Below are 20,497 nucleotides of genomic sequence, written 5' to 3' on the forward strand. Positions count from 1 at the left end.
ATTTTATTATAACTAACTGTTGGATTCATTATATTGTTAATCTTTTTATTATACTTGCCAATTTTTTTATTCATAAGTGTACATTTCTGGGTAAGAACGCAGTACTGTCAATTTTTCTGGTTGACTAATTCTTACGTTTTATCTTTGATGGGCATAAAAAAATAATTATTTCAAAATTACAATTATTATTACATTTTGTCATCTATTGCTTTTGAGGTTGTTGTGGTTATACTTGTTTTTAAGTGTTGGTATGAATAAAAAATAAAAACATCAGTTGTACACTCGTTATTGCTGTGCATTGTGGGATTTAATGAGTGCACTTGATAATTTATTTACTATGGATAATGTCCACTAAGGTTTCGGACACCATTAAAAATTCTGTCCCCTCACAGATCTGATTAGTGTCAAACCCCGCATGTAGTTGCAGTTTGTGCCACTTTCCAAAAATCATTAACCTTCAAGATTGCAAATGGTATAGCGAACGCATTCTCTTGATATCATAGTCTATAATACACTTCATAGAATATGATATATTCTCCCTAACATTTGAATCATTAGTGAAATAAAAAGAAACAGGCATTACTTCGGGTACCAAAAATACTTGGGTCCTTCTGCATGTTGTCACGTGTAAGAGGAACTTGACCTCCTTGTCATAATAGAGGCTGGCACTGTTGCTGTAGCTAAACATAGTTAATTAAAATGATTTTATTCTGTTAAAACAATTGCACTCGATTAACGGAAGCTGAAAATGTCGGTAAATCGCTGTGTTTACTTATTGTCGCGCTCTCACTTCCGATCCCGGGTCTGTGCTGGCACAGCTTCTGTAGCAAACAGCTCTACACTGCATCCAACAAGAAGGACATTTAAACAGTTATCAAGTAGACATTCATCTACGAACAGTTCTTCGAGACCCCTGGACACATCCCTGTTTGTCCCGCTCACCGTCAGAAGTGATGAAGGGGACGGGACAGTCGGCGAGGAGCTGACGCAACCGCTGGACAAAAGTAAACTCAGTCTTTAGTAGTGTTGTGTTATAATCGATTTCTATATGACTCACTTGTAGTTCTGGACATTCATATTAGCATCTGAATGTATCTTTAATATACCTCAACCTCATTTAACATCTGTATATGTAACCAAACTATAGATTTGACCATGCAGATGAAAATGACAATATTCGATTCAGTTAACTATTATAAAAAAAAAAACAGCCGATCGTTGTGTATTTACCCGTTTTAACAGGTGAACTTCTGAAGGTACTGAATAGATTCTACAAAAGGAAAGAAATGCAAAAACTGGCTGCTGACCAGGGGATTGATGGTAAGAATCATGGACCCATTATTACTACATGATCTTACATATGTAACACACCCATCACATTGTGTTGTTATAACAACATGCCATTCTAAAAACAATGCACGGAGAAGTATGTCAAGAATACTACTGTATTTTGCTTGACACAAAACATTTTTGTGATTGTGGTTTATTTGTTCTTCAACAGCTCGTCTCTTCCATCAAGCGTTTGTGAGTTTTCGGAAATATGTGCTGGAGATGAACTCACTGAATGCTGAGTTTCACATCATTCTTAGTGACATCTGTTGTGGAGCTGGTGAGTATTTACAACAGATACTGAACTGTCAATATCCATAAGAGAAACCCAACTCTATCATGTTCCTTTCCTCATTCCAGGTCACATAGATGACATTTTCCCATACTTTATGAGACATGCCAAAGAGATTTTCCCTATGTTGGACTGTATGGATGATTTACGCAAGATCAGTGACTTACGGGTCCCAGCAAACTGGTACTGCAAGTTTCATCCACAGATTTAATACAACAATGTATACTTTCTCATCTGCACTTACTGAAGTTATAAAACACAATGCTCAGAATTAGTCATGACAGTTTGTATTTTTTTTATTTTTTTTTTACCATGCAATCTTTTGAACGTGATAAATTTGTGTTACAGGTATCCAGAGGCCAGGGCTATTCAAAGAAAGATTGTTTTTCACGCAGGACCGACCAACAGTGGAAAGACCTATCATGCCATCCAGAGATTCCTAGCAGCCAAGTCTGGAGTTTACTGTGGACCGCTAAAGCTGCTGGCCCATGAAATCCATGAGAAGAGTAATGAGGCAGTGAGTTTCTCTCCTCAGACTAGCTTGTATTGGTTTCTTTTGTAATTACACATTAGCTGTGAATGTTAGAGCCGCTATGTATGGTTTCCTATTAGGGAGTGCCATGTGATCTGGTCACAGGAGAAGAGAGAATATTTGTTGATCCAGAAGGAAGAGTGTCTGGCCACATTGCCTCTACCATAGAGATGTGCAGTGTCACAACTCCTTGTGAGTATAGAGAACAAGATTTTTTGAACCTGTATGCGATACCTGTTGAGTGCTGATCTTTAGCAATCTAATGAAAATGCACAATTTATAAGTACAAAGAAATAGAAGTAAATATTACAAAATATTTGACTTGACTGTTCTTTAATTGCTTATTCACTGTAATGCTACCTTGAGCTTGTGAAAAGGTACTGTGTAACTAAAACATATTATTATTGTTTGAATATTTTGTTTAGATGAAGTGGCTGTCATTGATGAGATTCAGATGATCAAAGATCCTGCCAGAGGATGGGCTTGGACGAGAGCTCTTCTAGGTGAGTTCACTTCTGGAAGCCACCAGAAACAGTATTTATTTACACATACAGTAGGGTTCAAATATTTGGGACATTTTTATTTATTTATTTATTATTGTTTTTCAGTAAGAAAAATAACAAGCTTTAGGAACTAAAAAAAAAGATAAAATAAAAAAGAATATATAACTAGTGGTTGACCAATATGTTGTTGTTGTTTTTGTTTTGTTTTTTGACATCTGAGCCGATATCTTGAAAAGCGGGCAGCCCGATATTTAAAAAAAAAAAAAAAATTATTTAAGAAATTTGAAATCATTTGACAATGGATTAAAACTTAAATGTGTAAAATAAACATACTTTAGATGAAAAAGTATTTTTCATAAATTTTTTATAGAAATATAATTAAAAAGGAAGTAAACACTGTAACCAACAGGGCACTCCGTATTCTGGGAAGTTTGTGTGCACTGGGAATCATATTTTTCAAATAAAGCCAAGGTAACACTCATTTTACATACAGCACACAGAGAAAATGCTTTCTATTACTAATAATATAAACGCAATTATGATAATACTTTATTTATACATTAATTCCTTTGTATAACCGTTCTATCTGATTATTAGAAAGACTTTTATCCGTATCAAGACAGAACTGTTAAAGCACTGTGCCGAGAGCTCTCAGCGCTGTTAAAATAAAAGTCCCACCCTGAACACATCAGCCAAGCAGAAAAATTATCGGCCAATGCCAATATTTGAAAAATACTTCGGTTGACCACTATATATAACTTTCTCTGTCATTAATCAAATAAGCAAATTTATGAAATTGACTAAGAAAAAGTTTTGATTTTTTTCACCTGAATATTGATTTGTAATGAAAACAAATTGATTGAATTAGTAAAGAATGCAAATGAGTAGCATTTTCATAAATGGTCTCAGATTTTTTTTTTGTAGACCCACTTATTTATAACTTTATTTTATTGTTTGGGTAATTTAGATTTCATATAAATATAATAGATTAGTTATGTTAAAGATATATAGAGGTGCAGATATGAAGTTACTCTTTCTGAATAGGTTTGTGTGCTGAGGAGATCCATGTGTGTGGAGAAGCTGCAGCAGTTGACTTTGTCACTGAACTCATGTACACCACTGGTGAAGAGGTCGAGGTGAGTCTCAGCAGTTCCTACTGATGTTTACTGTTTGTACGTTTGTTTTGAAGTTAAATAATATTTCACTGTTTGTCTAATGGTGTGAGATACTGAAGCCACAAGTGTGTTTTTTTTATCTTTTAAGGTACATAATTATAAAAGGCTGACCCCTTTTTCAGTCTCAAATCATGCAGTGGAATCATTAGATAACCTGAAGCCAGGCGACTGCATCGTGTGCTTCAGCAAAAATGACATCTACTCGATCAGCCGGCAGATAGAAGTTCGTGGCCTGGAGTGTGCTGTCATTTATGGCAGCTTGCCCCCTGGTAAGAGTCCTTGAGTCGGTTTGTTCAAATGTGTCATAAGAGGAATTGTGTGAGGAAATTGAATTTATATTTATTGGTTTATCTATGGTTTTTTCTGTTTTTTTGAACTTGCTCTATTAATATCACACTGCCTTCCAGTCATTACATCAAAATAATGATGACATGGATACTAACGTAGCATTTTGATTGGCCAACAGGCACCAAGTTGGCTCAAGCAAAAAAGTTTAATGATCCAGACGACCCTTGCAAAATCCTTGTTGCCACAGATGCAATTGGAATGGGGTTGAACCTGTGAGTAATGTCTTAAAATAAAATAAAACAGTAACCTAGTTTTACATTTTGACACTTAAAACCTTATCCCCCTGTTTTTAATGACAGTTCCCCGCCTTACTTTTGATCCTGAGAATTAAATTAATGGTCCTCAAACTTTTTGAGTTAAAAGCCCTCCATATAGGCAAAGATCTAGTATTTTATCCTGGAAGTATTGCAGAGTTCAATAAACATAAAAAAAGGTAACTAGTATTAATACGTATATTAAGGTAACTAGTATTAATACGTATATTAAATAGGGGTTTTCAATAAAAATACAGAGAGAAAATAAAAAGAATTAAGATATCAGTTGATATCGTCTTTGTTTGTTTTGTAGCATTTTAATTTAGATTAGGATATTTAAATGTATTAATTTAAATAGTTGCCCCCTCGGATGTTTGCTGAGGTCCTCTTGTGGACTCAATGTCTCCTGATTGAGAAAAATTACATGGAAGCTTTGCTATAGCCTTTTGTGTCATTGCACTAATCTCAGCATATTTTGCACAACAGAGTTTGATTTCTTCAGCATCTTGATGAAAATACTGGTTCTTTGTTTCCTTCAGGAGTATTAGGAGAATCATCTTTAATTCTCTGGTAAAACCCAGTGTGAATGAGAAGGGGGAGAGGGAGCTGGACACTATTTCCACCTCACAGGCGCTGCAGATCGCTGGCCGAGCAGGACGCTTCAGCTCTGTGTTTAAAGAGGGGGAGGTCACTACTATGCAAAGGGACGACCTTCCTGTTTTAAAGGAGATCTTGGGGAAGCCTGTTGATCCTATTGAGGTAAGAATAATGTGATCTTATTATAAAAGAATATATGTTGTTATTATTTGTGTATTTCTCATGCACTCCTGATCTCAGACAGCAGGATTGCACCCCACAGCAGAGCAGATAGAGATGTTCGCCTACCATCTCCCCCAAGCAACTCTCTCAAACCTTATTGTAAGTCTAAAGATGATCACACAAATATTTTACTGATTAATAATCATATACTTTTAAACCATCACTTTATTTTCTATTCCTTTATACAGGATATATTTGTCAGTCTTGCACAAGTGGATGGAATTTACTTTGTCTGCAACATTGATGACTTCAAATTCCTGGCGGATATGATTCAGCATATTCCTCTGAATCTGCGGATCCGCTATGTGTTCTGCACGGCCCCAATTAACAAGAAACAGGCCTTCGTTTGCACATCCTTTCTCAAGGTGTGTGTAATAATCTCTGAACGAACCACCTGGAGCTCAAAACCTGAACAGCAAAGAAAAAAAAAAAAAAGAATTACAGAGAACTAATAGAAGATGTTGAACATTTAGTGAATCGATTTGGTTAAGAAATTATTTATAAGCCAGTGGAAAATTGTATGTGAAAATTGTAGAGACATCATCACTGCAGGATTTCTAGAAAACTTTTCAGGCCTATAAACAAGGAAATTAATAAAATAAATAATAAAAAAAAGTTATATTTGGATGTTTTATAAAATTATAAAAAAAAAAATCCTTGCCTGGACATTAAAAAAATGGGGAAATTGATGGCTAATAATAATAATAAAAACAAAAGTGTGGGATCCCAAGTCGCTGTACCTTCCGGTCATTTGAATCGCTACTTAAAAAGAAATAAAGATATATTTGAAACAGTTCGATATTTTTTTTATTTTTATTTATTTTTTTATTTAAAAAAAAATATTTTAAGAAATGGGAAAACAAAAAACAAGCCGATTTTTCATATTTCATGGGTAAAAAATTTAATTATGCTTTATTTATTTTTCGAATGTGTGGGCATCATTTTAGCCTACTCGTTTTATTCTAGGCCTATTTATGAATAACCTCAAAAATCTAGCAAATTTTTTTTCTTCTGTTTCTTAAAACAAAATAATTTCTCTTTTTTTCCATTTCTCATTTTTCTATTTCTTTTAGTAGAAAGTAGAAAACCAAATGACCTGAAGGTCCATAGACTGAACCCTGTCACTAACATGTCTGCTGTTTCACAGACAATTTTTTTATAAAAAAATTATTATAATGGTATATTTGTATCTGTTAAACTGAAAATCAAAATGAAGGTGATTTAATAAGGTTGTAACAATTTACAATAAGGCTATTTTTGTTAACATTAGTTAAAGCAGTATCTAGTATGAAATAAAATTGGACAATTTTTTGTATAGCCGTTTTCTAAATATACTTATGATAATAACATTTTCAACTATAAATTTGTTTTTAAAGGGGACATCGTATGCCCATTTTCCACAAGTTGGTATGATTATTTAGGGTCTTCAAAGCCCATAACAAACTGGCTGCGTGTTTTCTTTTCAGATCTTCTGAGCTGGCAGACATGCCATAAAAATTAACAAAAAAAAAAAAGTTATCCAATGTACCCTTTTAAATAAAGTAATATCTATCAATAGTATATATAGTATAGTAATATAATTATTATTATAACAATCACAGTAATATAGTAGCAGTATTATTTTAGTATGACTTATATTCTATTTATTATTTTTTTTTAAATTAGCTTTTATTTTTATATTTCAATGCGTAAGTTTATTTCAAATATATTATTATTATGAGTTAGTTGCCAAGGCAAGATTTCTAATGTTTTCATGTAATATTTTATTTCAGCTTTTCTTTAAATTATTTAATTGAAATGATTTTTTTTAAATGTTTAGTTTGTTAAGAATAGTAGAACTTATTAGTAGTAATTGTATAATAGTATATTTATAAATTAACATTAACCTGGTTAATAAAAGCTGTAAAACTAAGTCTGTTCTCTATAGTTTGCCAGACAGTTCAGCAGAGATGAACCTCTGACATTCAGCTGGGTGTGTCGACATGTGAATTGGCCTCTGGTGCCTCCCAAAAACATCAAGGACCTGGTTCACCTCGAGGCTGTCCATGATGTGCTAGATCTTTACCTTTGGCTCAGGTATATATTTTTTACCCTAAAGTTGAACACAAACCATCTGTAACTATTTATTTGAATTGTAGCATTAAATCAGAGATCAATAATTAACAAACAATCTAATTTCCCATGATTAACCTCTTGTAGCGCTTCCCTCTCGCAGCTATCGCTTCATGGACATGTTCCCTGATGCTAGTCTCATCCGTGATATTCAAAAGGAATTGGACGGGATCATCCAGGTTGGTGTGCGTAACATCACGCGGCTTATCCGTGCCACAGAGGATCAACCCGCCTCTGCACAAAACACTGCCTCCATAGGACTTGCTGTTTCAGACACACCGCCACTGAGGAGGGGACGAGGGACAAAGAATCAAAGAAAAGATCCCAGGGCGCCGGACTCGTCACTGAGCTCAAGGTTGGTGCGGGACGGCCTACTGACAAAGGAACTGTTACAGCAGCTGCAGAGAGAATGGGTTCGAGAGCAGAGCCAACAAGGAGACGACTCCAATTCAGCAAATAAAGGGAAAAGAAAGAAAAAGTGAACATTAATGTGTAACATGGGCTTTTCTGTACATTGAGAGGATCAAGAGAACAGTACGACCGTGCTTCTGATGTTCTGAACTGGATGTAATGGTTGTGCCTCACCACTTTTCTGGAGCACATCACATCTATCTTGCTATAAAACATCACAGCTTTCATAGAAATGTAAAACCGAGTGTCAAAAAGAGACATGTAACACCCCCTTTTAGATGTGACAATAAAATTATATTGATATTTTCAATGGCTCTCCTTTTGCCTAACCAATGTTTAAAAAATGTGTTTATTGTACAAGATAATAACCAGAATCAAAAACATTGAAATGTTCTTGGCAGTCCATTGAACCTTTAAAAAAAACAAAACAATCATTTGTATTTACCCTCTTTTATTTTTAGCATGGTTATACAGTTATTTTAGGAACTCAGCTGATATGTGGATTGATTTAGTGTGCACCGCACTGCAACGGCCTTGTACAGATGAGGCCAGTCTAAGGGTCATTTAAAAAAAGTCAGTGCAAATCTGAACTTGTCATATGTTACAGGTCTATACAGATACATGTTAACAAATTGCTAATAACGTTTAACATGCTAGAAACGTGATCGCTATTACTGTATGTTAACAACATGCTAGTAACCCCTAGCAACCACCCAGAGTACCATAGCAACACCTTAGCAACCACCCGGAGTACCCTAGTGGCGCTTTTCCACTGTGTGGTGCGACACGGCTTGACACAGCACTGCTGAGCTCGGCACGGTATGCGTTTCCACTGCAGTTAAGTGCTGCTTTAGATTGAGCGGGATTGATCACACGTCGTTAAAGTCGCTCCGCCTCTAACATTACTGCCACGACTCCTAACAAAAAACGTTTTCATTCCGTGTCATTAAAAACATCTACATTTAATCCTTCGCTGGCTGTGCTGATCTAAATCTAATCTTAAAGTTTGTCTTGACTGACTTTTTCATCTAGTTTGTATTTACCCTCTTTTATTTTTAGCATGGTTATGCAATCTGATGTTATTTTAGGAACTCTACTGGACCAATGAAATACTACAGCTGATATGTGGATTGATTTCGTCAACGGCCTTGTACAGATGAGGGCGGTGTAAGGGTCAGTCAAAAAAAATCAATGCAAATCAGAACTTGTCATATATTATAGTTCTACTAATACTGAAAAATTTAATTGAAGTGAAATTTTTCTTCTTTTCAATAGATTTAAACAAAAAAATGTCCCTTAATAACCTTCAGAATTTTTTTTTTTCAACTTTTGGCCTGTTTAAAGTTATATTTAATGCTATGTTAATAGGTAATAGTCCTCTTTCCAACAATTGCAATTTTGAGATTAATGTATTTATTCATTGGACTACTACTACTATTAATTTATTATTTCAAGTAACTGGAAACCTGTTTGTATTCTATTTGTGAAAATGATCTGGACAGTTATGCCTACACATTGATTTATTTAAACAACAGTCAACGAAAATGGACAAGCTAATAGCATGTATCATGATAATGGACTTCTTTTTTTTCAGGATTAAAATTTCAGCAAAGAAGTGAAGTGTTAAAAAGGTTTGGTAGATCAAGCTGCTCTGTGTTTGCTGAAGGCCCCGGTTAATCTCTGCCCATTACTATGGTAACTGTATTAGCTGAATGTCTGAGAAACATCTTAATCCTTGAACATTTTCCTTGGTTTTAGCCCATAAGGCTCTTTGTGAACTTGTTGCCTTTAACAGCACATTTCTGTTACATTTAATACTTCACAGTTACAGACCCAGAGGAGCAAAGGCCTGAAATTGTCTCTGTGGACATACCCTCTCTTTGATCTTGTCAGCTCTGTCCTGGTGAACACAGATAAGGCTGTTCTGCATTTAGCACGCTTCTCTCCATTTTTCCACTAAGGATGTTTACATATTGAACTCGAACTGAACAGAGAGGATCCTTTTTGAACTATTGTTTCACTCAAGATTGTTTTAAGGTGTTCCTGCAGTTTGGAGGGAAGCCAATCACATTGCTAGGTGAGGCTGGAGAGCAGAGAGGCCGGACGAGGCTTAGCCATTAATTATTTAGCCGTGAAAGGGGAGGGAAAAGCAAGTGCTGAACTCTCACATAGGGAAATACAAGCTCAGAGGAAATCTTTCAGTCATATTAGAATCACTCCTGAGGATTGAGGGGGACAGGCTTCGGGACACATTTAAACCTGAGGACTCATTTTGTCTTTCAATAAGTAAATCACGTTTTTTTTCTGAAGTCACCACCTGTGTCAGGAAGTCAAGATGTTTGCGGTCCATTTGCTGTCCTTTTACTTCTCAAAGCTTCAGGAGGATCAGATCAAGAAGGTAATTGTGTTTCTAAAACCTCTCGACTTGTTTAAATATCTTTTTAGACAAACTTTCCATCAGAAGATAATTATAATGATTGTTTTTAAGAAATAATGCCTCGTATTCAATTATAAAGTATGTATTATTCTTCACTTCAATTATTATTATTATTATTATATATGTATCAATATTTCAATTCTCTTTCTGAGGTGTCTCAGAATTCTTTTTTGTTTTTGTTTTTTGTGACTTTCTATGCTGTAAGTGTAACTTCTTTTATCAGCCTATTGTCCGTGATGAATGTGATTTCACCGTGGCCTCTGGAATCATTAACTCTTCTCGCATGCATGAGGAGAGAGAGAGGACCTTGACCTACTCTTTTGCATTTATTGAAATGCTTTTCATTTCCCTAAAAGTTCACACCGTTTTGAGCCAAAATTAAAATAATGACTATTTTGTTGTAGATTTATCTATTTTAACTTGTTTTTAACTATTTAATCTAAGCTATGAAGTTATACTTATAATCTGTTATACTTGATCAGTTAAAGACACCGCTACACACTCTTTATTATTACCGTTTTCCACATTTTATAATAATAGTAAAGTCACCAAAGTGATACAATAACACAAATGGACATATGGGAATTATATAGGGAGCAAAGGTACATTCTGGGATTCTTTTTGAACAGTTACTGTGTATGCTGGATACTTGTTCCACTGCTGTTCCTGTGTCTGTTAATACAAGTCCAATAAATATAAATATATGAATAAAAGTTTAGTTTCATAAAGAACCCCACTGACAAATTTGTATGCAAAACTAATCTCGAGTGTAAGCCAAACGAATCTCCACATTTAGAGATGTCATTTTATACAACAGTATAATTTTTATCTCCAGAAACACACCCACATTATCTTTCACAATGTCATGTAATTGTACGCGTCACTGATATTATTAGTATTATTTGGTCATTTTCTTGTCGTCATTCCTTCAACATTTTACATTTTATTATTTGTCAGTATTTTGTGTATTCATCCTTTTTTGTTGTTAAGCCACTTATTCCACCGTATTTTGTTTCAGTGAATGTATAACATAAGAAAGTTGTAGTGTTTGAAATAATTGTGCTTCTCAACAGGTAGACCGGTATCTGTACGCAATGCGTTTATCAGATGATCAGTTGGCGGACATATCAGCTCGCTTTCGGCAGGAGATGGAGAAAGGACTGTCAAACGAGAGCAATGCTACAGCTGCAGTCAAGATGCTCCCGACCCACGTTTATTCAACACCCGATGGCTCAGGTACACTGACATCTACGTGCCTCCTCCTGTAACTATTTTCACATGCAGCAGCAAAATTCGGAACCTCTGCATTAGAGTAATATTAAAGAATTCAAATCTGATGAGATTTGTTCTCTTTCATATGTTTCTCCTGCAGAGAAGGGTGAGTTTCTGGCGCTGGATCTGGGGGGTTCCAAATTTAAGGTACTACAGGTGAAGGTTTCCGAAGATGGGAAGGGGAAAGTCCAGATGGAGAGTGAAACCTTTCCCATCCCTGAAGAGGTCCTCAATGGCAAAGGATCTGAGGTGATTATCGCTTCACATATGAGTTTGAACAAAAAGTAATCTATTGCAGATTACAAACCTTTTTCAGTGTATTGTGATTGTGATGTTAATAAGAAAAGACTGAATAAACTTTGTTGTTAGTTCTCGTACGGCAATTATACCAATACATTTATAGCAATTATGCATTTATTCATGCGTTGCTCGTGTTCAATAAACAATGTCAGCTGACCTTAGACTCTAGGTCACTGATAAAAAAAAAAACATGAATAAGAAGCGTATTATTCAAACTAATAATGTTTTTTATTACATGATTGTTTCTTCTTCAGCTTTTTGAGCATGTGGCAGAGTCTTTGAAGTCTTTTCTCCAGAAACACCACATTAATCACACAAGAAAACCTCTCGGCTTCACCTTCTCTTTCCCTTGTGCGCAATCCAAAATAGATGAGGTACAGTTGAACTCAGACATGTTTATATACAATATCATCTTAACCCTTTAATTCAATCAAGGTGTTCAAGTCATTAAGATATTGATTCAAGTCGATTGTCTTACCAGTACACCAGTGAAATGAAAGAAGAGACATTGATATCAGCAGATCTCACTGACACATTGTGTTCGTGTTGACACAGGGTGTCTTGTTGTCATGGTCAAAGAATTTCAAGGCTAGAGGTGTTCAAGGGAACAATGTGGTGCAGTTATTAAAGAAAGCGATTCGAAAAGTTGGGGTATGGATACTATTTTCTTCATTCATCATTTTTAGTGAATAAAATGGGAAAGTAGAAACCAGCTGGTGCTAGTAGAAGTCACAGCAATAGTCAGCTGGTATTTTTTATTTATATTTTTTGGTGTGTGTGTGTGTGAAGGTTGTTGACGTAGATGTCCTGGCTATGGTCAATGACACAGTGGGGGCCATGATGACCTGCGGATATGATGACCAGAACTGTGAGGTGGGGGTTATTATAGGTAAGGCCTCACTGGACACGTAAAGAAGAGTTTTAAAACTCATAAGACTCCTGCAAGAGTAAGAGAAATGTAAATGTTTGATTTGTGCCACTATCTGTTTCAGGTACCGGCACTAATGCTTGTTACATGGAGGAGCTCAGACACATTGATCTGGTGGAAGGAGATGAAGGGAGGATGTGTATTAATACTGAATGGGGGGCATTTGGAGACGATGGTGTGCTTGATGATTTCATCACAAGCTTTGACCGTGAAATTGATGCCGCCTCAATTAATCCAGGAAAACAGCTGTAAGTGCTTATTAATAGGCAGGTCATCAGATTGCTTTAACACAGAGATACCCAAACCAAGGTCTTTAGGCAAAAGTAGGCTCGTAATGACCTCTGATTTGGCCGTCATGCCATATTACAAAAGCAGGAAAAAATATGCAATTTTTTTTATTTTATTTATAAAATAAAATATATTATTACATGTTTGCAGATATTTAAGAAACGTGCTCAGTTAACATACTTGTTTATCTGAAAACCAATGCTACAGTCCTACATACAGCACTTTTAAATATTATATTTGGATATAATTCATCATTTACTGTACTTTATTCCCACAATGAAGTTTTCAATCATTTGAACCTCAATCAAGTTTTATTTTGGCCTTTCATTTTAAAAGGTTTCAACACGTGTAAATTAAGATTCCCCCAAAATGTAACAAAAAACTATTTTCGCCAAGTTTTATAGATAATATATTACCTTTGTAACTCTGGCTGTGTCCTTCCCAGTTTTGAAAAGATGGTGAGTGGGATGTACATGGGTGAGCTCGTGAGACTCATCCTGCTGAAGATGGCCAAAAAGGGTCTACTCTTTCGTGGCCAAGTCTCTGATGCTCTTCGAACCAAGGGAACTTTCCAGACCAAACATATCTGCTTGATTGAACAGTAAGATTACATACTCACAAAAATATAAACTGATATCAAATGGGTTTGAAATAAGCAATACGTTTTTCTATCTATGAGGAATCCTATGCCAAACCTATTATGACGGATTTACGATTCTAAATATTCATGTGTGATTATTTGACAATTTTCCCTGCAGAATAAGTTAGTTCCGATCAGCATGGATTTCCACCCTGGCTCAGTCTGGTTGTTGGTGGTTAGTGCTGGTCTAGATGGGGTTAAATGTGCATATTCTAACTGAGGATGTTTCCAGGTATAAAGGAGGTCTGGAGAACACCAAGGAGATCCTGGAAGACCTGGGTCTCAATCCTAGTGAAGATGACTGCATTGCTGTCCAGCATGTCTGTACCATCGTCTCCTTCAGGTCAGCTAATCTGGTTGCTGCCGCTCTGGCTGCCATTCTGACACGGATCCGAGAAAACAAAAAGCTGAAAACCCTTCGGACCACAGTAGGAGTGGATGGGACGGTTTACAGAACACATCCACAGTATGTCAGTTCACTTTCAGAAACAAATGTCAAACCCAAGGAGGTTTAATATGAAATTGGATTGAAGAAGATTTAAAATCTACAACTTGTATCTAAATTTTAAAGGTACCCCAAGAGGCTCCACAAGGTGGTCCGCCATCTGGTGTCAGACTGTCATGTCCGTTTCGTGCTGTCTGAAAGTGGCAGTGCAAAAGGTGCCGCCATGGTGACTGCAGTAGCTCAGCGGTTAGCTTCCCAAAGGAAGGAGGTCGATGATACTCTGGCGGCCTTCACCTTGAGCTCCACACAGCTTCAGGAAGTGAAGGCGAAGATGCGCGTGGAGTTGGAACGAGGCTTGAGGAAAGACTCCCATCCCACTGCCTCAGTCAAAATGCTGCCCACGTATGTTTACAGGACTCCAGATGGGACAGGTAAAGGAAACTGGCTACTTATTGCAATTTTTTTGTAAGTCAACACTATACTATTCTAGAATATAATAATTCTCCAAACCACTTGTCCTATTGCTGCAGGCTATTATATTTATTTCATTATTTTGATTTCACTTGTATATTTAGTGGGATAAAGAATAGATGTGAAGTCTGAGGGTTATGATAATTTACTTATTAACATACATATTACGTCACTGGATGTTACCGTCACAGAAAGAGGAAAGTACCTTGCCTTGGATCTTGGTGGAACCAATTTCCGTGTGTTGGTGGTTAAGATTCGTACCGGTCTGCGAAATTCAGTCAGGATGTACAACAAGATTTACGCCATTCCACTGGAGATCATGCAAGGCACAGGAGAGGAGGTGAAACACTTTCAATAAATTAACTATTATTTTAGTCCAAATGAATACATTTGCATAACGTTTACCGTCATTATAAGGTCAGAAATGTATCAGTACAACATTCACAAGAAATGCTTTATTATTATTATTATTCCAGTTGTTTGACCACATAGTTCAGTGCATCTCGGATTTCTTGGACTATATGGGGATGAAGAACACTCGTTTGCCTCTCGGCTTCACCTTCTCTTTCCCATGCAACCAGACAGGTATTGATAAGGTAAACAAGAATCTTTTCTTGAGATATCAGAAGTCACTTCAGCTGTCACTATAATTCTCATAACAAGGCTTAAACACCTTAAAACCAACTGTTTAAGCACACAGACAAATGCAACTCTCGATCGATCATCCTTGCCATCCAAATGTTTAGGGAGATCTGGTCTGCTGGACGAAGGGCTTCAAAGCGACAGATTGCGAGGGGTATGATGTTGTGGATATGCTGAGAGAGGCCATCAAAAGAAGAAATGTGAGGAGAAGCAAACATGACACACTCATCAAGAAGTTGTTTTTGCAAGACACACACATCAATAAGCATTATTATCATCATTAATGTCAATGTTCCATTGTCACATTATCAGAATATTCAGACTATTCATAAATAATTATAATGTTGTTTATAATCTCCTCTGAGACTATTTTTTGTGCTACTTGTTTTTTGTACTGGTGTGGTCATGATTTAATTTGTTCTTTCAGGAATTTGACCTTGATATCGTTGCTATTGTGAATGACACAGTTGGCACAATGATGACATGTGCATACGAGGACCCTAAATGTCAGATTGGTCTTATTGCTGGTATGTGTTAATGTATTTCTGTGGTGTTTCAGTGAGGCTGTATGTTCACCGATTATAAACCAAAACACACAAAGATTATAGTATGCAACTTATCGATAAGTCTATTATTCTTAAATCCACAGGAACGGGAAGCAATGTGTGTTACATGGAGGAGATGAAGAATATTGAGTTAGTGCAGGGTGATGAAGGCCAGATGTGTGTGAACACTGAATGGGGAGGATTTGGGGCAAATGATAATATTGAGGATATCCGGACCAGATATGACAGAGAAGTGGACGGAGGCTCACTCAATCCAGGAAAACAAAGGTAAAAATGACCATTTTAGTCAATGTTATTTTCCAGTGGTTATTCTAAACAGTTCTGAGTTTTCCGCATTAGTCCACATGGGGGCAGTATACTATCAGGAATTCATGCAGGAAGCATGAAACCAGTGTTAGCTACACTAATGTTGAAACGCACATAGCCTTTTATAGGTAAAAAGCAAAAATAAGGTCTGTTAATTAGTAATTAAATGCTTTGCCATTATTGGGAAGATTTTTATTTTACTTAAAATACATATGTGACCCTGGACCACAAAGTCATGAGAGATTTCCATAAATGTAACCTATGGTTTGTTAGGACCCCAGCCTGCTGTTAGCATTCCATTGACTCCCATTTATTTTGGCGTCACTTTGAAAGCGAATAACTTTACATATGAGGCGTTTAAAGACTAAATTTGTCTATTAATTATTTCTAAAGAAACACGAAAATGTATAAAAGGCTCCATTACGTTGTATCTTACGTTATGGTCCCGTAGAAGCAGTTTTTGTAAAAAAAAAAAAAAAAAAAAAAAAAAAAAAAATAGGCTAACGATTGCGTCATAACCTGTCGCACAGTAGAGAAATGGACAGGAGGAGAAGCTCGCAGGCAATCTTTTACTGTCTATGTGGCTATCGGGGGAACGTGGAGCCATGACTTCAAGGGAGATAATTAATCAGAATACTTACCAAAATTTGCTGCTGTTCACGCTCGCCTTCTCTGCAAGATTCAGTGGGTGATTCAGATTTCTCTTGGCACAGCGATTAGAAGACTTACAGGTTGCTCATGTGACATATACGTCATCAAGCTCAGTTTGAGCCTGCGCAGTACGCCCGACCCCTAGGAAGTGCGTGCTTCTTTTACTGTCTATGGCTTCTAGTAGTGTTCATTTTTCTCCGTTGAATCCAATGGGGTCGCTGTGTCCATTTCTTTTACTGTCTATGATAATATTTGGCCGAGATACAACTATTTGAAAATCAGGAATCTAAGGGTACAAAAAAAAACTAAAAATTGAGAAATCACTTTTAAAGTTGTCCAAATGAAGTCCTTAGTAATGCACATTACTAATGATAATACATTTTTGATATATTAACAGTAGGAAATTTCATGGAACAGGATCTTTACTTAATATCCTAATGATTTTTGGCATTTGGCATAAAAGAAGAATAGATAATTTTGACCCATACAATGTGTTTTTGGTTATTGCAACAAATAAACCCTTGCTTCTTAAAAATCTACTACTACTCTTATTCATTTACATTTTACATTAATTCACATTTATATATATATATATATATATATATATATATATATATATATGTATATATATATATATATACACACACACACACACACACACACACACACACACACATGCACACATGCACACACACACACACAAAGTCTCAGGTTTTCCAGATATGTTCTGATGTGTTATCCTCTAATTTCCAGGTTTGAAAAGATGACCAGTGGAATGTATTTGGGAGAGATTGTAAGGCAGATCCTCATTGATCTCACAAAGCATGGTCTTCTGTTTCGTGGTCGCATCACAGAGAGACTGAAGACCAAAGGCATCTTTGAGACCAAGTTCCTCTCTCAGATTGAGAGGTACAGTCGCCATTTATGACATAAATGTATTGGTCACATGCCTGACCTCAACTCCTTAAATATTTTGGAAAATACCTTATATATCATGCTGATGTTGTTCAACCTATTGTGTAGCTTTCACCTTTAGCTGAATGTCACATTTAAGTTGCACTTAGTTGCTTATTTATGAGCCTCGTATATGAAGCTCATAAATTTGTGTAGTATTAGGTTTTTAAATGATGAAAAAAAAAAACGGAGCACACCTTTTATAATAGACTCTCAAAGTCATTTAAATGTATTTACTTCTAAAGTCTAAGTGAATAAATTCAACGTTATGTATTTCTTCTGACTCATGCTTTGGCTTCTTCCATTTACTCAGTGACCGTCTGGCGCTACTGCAGGTCAGGTCTATTCTGCAGCATCTGGGCCTGGACAGCACATGTGATGACAGCATCATTGTCAAAGAAGTGTGTGGAGCTGTTTCTCGCCGAGCAGCTCAGCTCTGTGGAGCAGGAATGGCTGCTATTGTAGACAAAATCAGAGAGAACCGTGGTCTGGACCATCTGGAGATTACTGTGGGAGTGGACGGCACCCTTTACAAGTTACATCCACAGTAAGTAAAGATTAGTGCAACAACTTAACATTTTCATTCAATCAGTGTTGGATTCATATCTTAAACTTGATGTGTCGCTTTTTGTGACAGCTTCTCCACAATCTTAAAGGACACTGTCAGAGAACTCGCGCCCAACTGTAAGGTGGATTTTATCCTATCAGAGGATGGCAGTGGGAAAGGGGCGGCCCTGATCACAGCGGTAGCACAGCAGCATAATATAGAGAAACAAGAACCTCAATAGATGCTCAGACTGGGTTTCTTTGAGGGCTGATGTGTTGTTTTAAGAGTTCAGGTTTCTGCTGTATAAGTAATAACAGATTTATCAAATGACAACTTTCACAAATTCTAGCTTATTTTGCAGCTTGCATATCATTTTATTTTTTTGCATACAAAAATCTGAAAATCAGGTACATTGGCAGAAAAGTGTTCATTTATTACTTTTCTATTATTATTCTTTTGTTTTAAATGTATTAATTAGTGCAATTGAGACTGCACTGATGTTCATCATGTTTAGCATTGGTTCACTCTCACTGTACGTTGCCACTTTGAAGGGTCTTTTTGTTCCGACTCAGTGAACGGTTTGCATGGGCAGTCAGAGTGAAAGGCTTACAGAAGCCTAAACTAAAGGGGGCAGTGGCTGTGTGCAGTGTGGAATGTCATGAGAGTATGTTGCTCTACGATGGTGTCTGAGAAGCTTAGAGACCAAACAGCCATATTAAATCAGGAACTGCTGTACTTGAAAAGCAATTTATTTATTTAAATAGTAGAGGCAGATTAGAGTCAAATTCAAAGCTTGTTTTCGGTATTGTGAAAAATGACTTAAGATTTTATTTGAAATCGAATGTGAGGAGACCACATTTAAGATAATTTTATGGTATTTTTATATGTTTTTTTACAAGATCCAGTCCACATTCATTGTCATTTTATGGAAAAGCGTGACTAGTATACTACTGTTCAAAATTAATTAATCATTTTATTCAGCAAGGGTGCATTAAATTCATCAAGTTTCATGGTTTCCACAAAAATATTAAGTACAACAACTGTTTTCAACATTGATAATAAAAAATGTTTCTTGAGCAGCAAATCAGCATATTAGAATGATTTCTAAAAGATCCTGTGACACTGAATACTGCAGAAAGGATGCTGAAATATCAGCTTTGCATCACACGAATAAATTCCATTTTGGAACATAAGAAAATATAAAACAATTATTTTAAATTGTACTAGCATTTCACAACATCAATGCTTAAACTGTATTTTTCGATCAAATAAATGCAGTCTGGGTAAGCATAAGAGACTTTTTTTTTCTAAATCAACCCCAAACCGAATTTTACTGTATATTCTTCGAAATGTAGTGCAGTATGCATTTGTATATAAATTATCTTTGGCCACTTTTCAAATGGTGATTTAATAGATCCATTAGCATTTCCCTTTTGTGTACACTAATTTAAGCTTCTAAAGGATTTAACCAAGCAGTTAAACCAGGCCAGCTCCTGATCACAAATCCTCACGGGGCAGGAAGGGAAAGGTTTACTCATCATAATCCCTCCTGCAAATGCTAACTAGCTTCACTGCCAAACAACAGTAGCTGACGCTAGTAACCATGCTCACCAGCACGTCACTGTTACCTGCATGTGCTCTAGCATTCATGCAAACACGTTCACTTACACTTAGCTAAGGTTGGCCAAGTTAGATAACTCAGCTAAATTAAGTATAACAAGAAACGCACATCTCTCTGCTTTCAGTAATTGTTTTCTGTGGTATATTGTTTACCTCTGTACATTAAACCGATACAAGGAAAAAATATTGAGCCTTGTTTGTTATTTGTTCCATATCAATAAACATCAAAAGCACAAGTTCAGTAACAGTCCTAAGGTCCCTTCTCTATGAGGTGGCATTGTTGGATTATGTAAAAGATTCTCTATCCAAATGTGTGTTTGTGTGTGATTTCAATTCAACTTTATTTCGCCATGTATACAGATACTAGGAATTTGATTTGGTCTTCTCCATGCAGGAAACACAGTAAAAGCGACACAGTTTTTAACAGGTACAGAAACACAATACAAGGACAAATAGAGACATTATAAGCAATACGTTAATATGAATGTAAAAAGTGATGAGTTAAATAATAAATAAAGTGCCATGAATTCCAAGATTTAAGGATCATTTAGGAGGGCTATTGCTTGGGGGAAAAAACTGTGGCGGTGACGTGATGTTTTGGGCAAAAAGGCCCTATACCGCTTTCCAGAGGGAAGAAGATTAAACAGACTATTGG

General features: G+C 36.2%; 2 protein-coding genes and 2 long non-coding RNA genes across 4 annotated transcripts; 2 read left to right on the plus strand and 2 right to left on the minus strand.

Annotated features, from left to right (window-relative positions):
• Nucleotides 1-607: 607 nt before the first annotated feature.
• LOC128026256 (ATP-dependent RNA helicase SUPV3L1, mitochondrial-like) lies at nt 608-8,085 on the plus strand. The gene is made up of 15 exons (XM_052613148.1): nt 608-1,004; nt 1,243-1,320; nt 1,502-1,609; nt 1,690-1,804; nt 1,970-2,138; nt 2,234-2,345; nt 2,579-2,656; nt 3,701-3,792; nt 3,920-4,100; nt 4,298-4,391; nt 4,973-5,192; nt 5,271-5,351; nt 5,441-5,617; nt 7,180-7,328; nt 7,468-8,085. Exons 1-15 carry the CDS (start codon nt 749-751, stop codon nt 7,844-7,846), a joined length of 2,289 nt encoding a protein of 762 aa, XP_052469108.1. The 5' UTR covers nt 608-748; the 3' UTR covers nt 7,847-8,085.
• LOC128026262 (uncharacterized) lies at nt 5,441-13,546 on the minus strand. Its single transcript, XR_008186382.1, has 2 exons — nt 13,417-13,546; nt 5,441-5,660 (listed from the first exon to the last, which is right to left on the minus strand). It is a non-coding gene; the product is annotated as an uncharacterized LOC128026262 (long non-coding RNA).
• On the plus strand, nt 9,772-20,089 carry hkdc1 (hexokinase domain containing 1). The gene is made up of 18 exons (XM_052613145.1): nt 9,772-10,173; nt 11,286-11,448; nt 11,585-11,733; nt 12,039-12,158; nt 12,340-12,435; nt 12,574-12,673; nt 12,777-12,960; nt 13,446-13,601; nt 13,873-14,106; nt 14,212-14,516; nt 14,748-14,896; nt 15,033-15,152; nt 15,303-15,398; nt 15,626-15,725; nt 15,848-16,031; nt 17,475-17,630; nt 17,989-18,222; nt 18,313-20,089. The coding sequence occupies exons 1-18, from the start codon at nt 10,111-10,113 to the stop codon at nt 18,461-18,463; spliced, it is 2,760 nt and encodes a 919-aa protein (XP_052469105.1). The 5' UTR covers nt 9,772-10,110; the 3' UTR covers nt 18,464-20,089.
• On the minus strand, nt 14,997-16,833 carry LOC128026261 (uncharacterized). Its single transcript, XR_008186381.1, has 2 exons — nt 16,712-16,833; nt 14,997-15,371 (listed from the first exon to the last, which is right to left on the minus strand). It is a non-coding gene; the product is annotated as an uncharacterized LOC128026261 (long non-coding RNA).
• Nucleotides 20,090-20,497: the final 408 nt, after the last annotated feature.

The sequence above is a fragment of the Carassius gibelio genome, chromosome A13 (assembly GCF_023724105.1).
Source record: "Carassius gibelio isolate Cgi1373 ecotype wild population from Czech Republic chromosome A13, carGib1.2-hapl.c, whole genome shotgun sequence".
In the NCBI taxonomy this organism is placed as follows: domain Eukaryota; kingdom Metazoa; phylum Chordata; class Actinopteri; order Cypriniformes; family Cyprinidae; genus Carassius; species Carassius gibelio.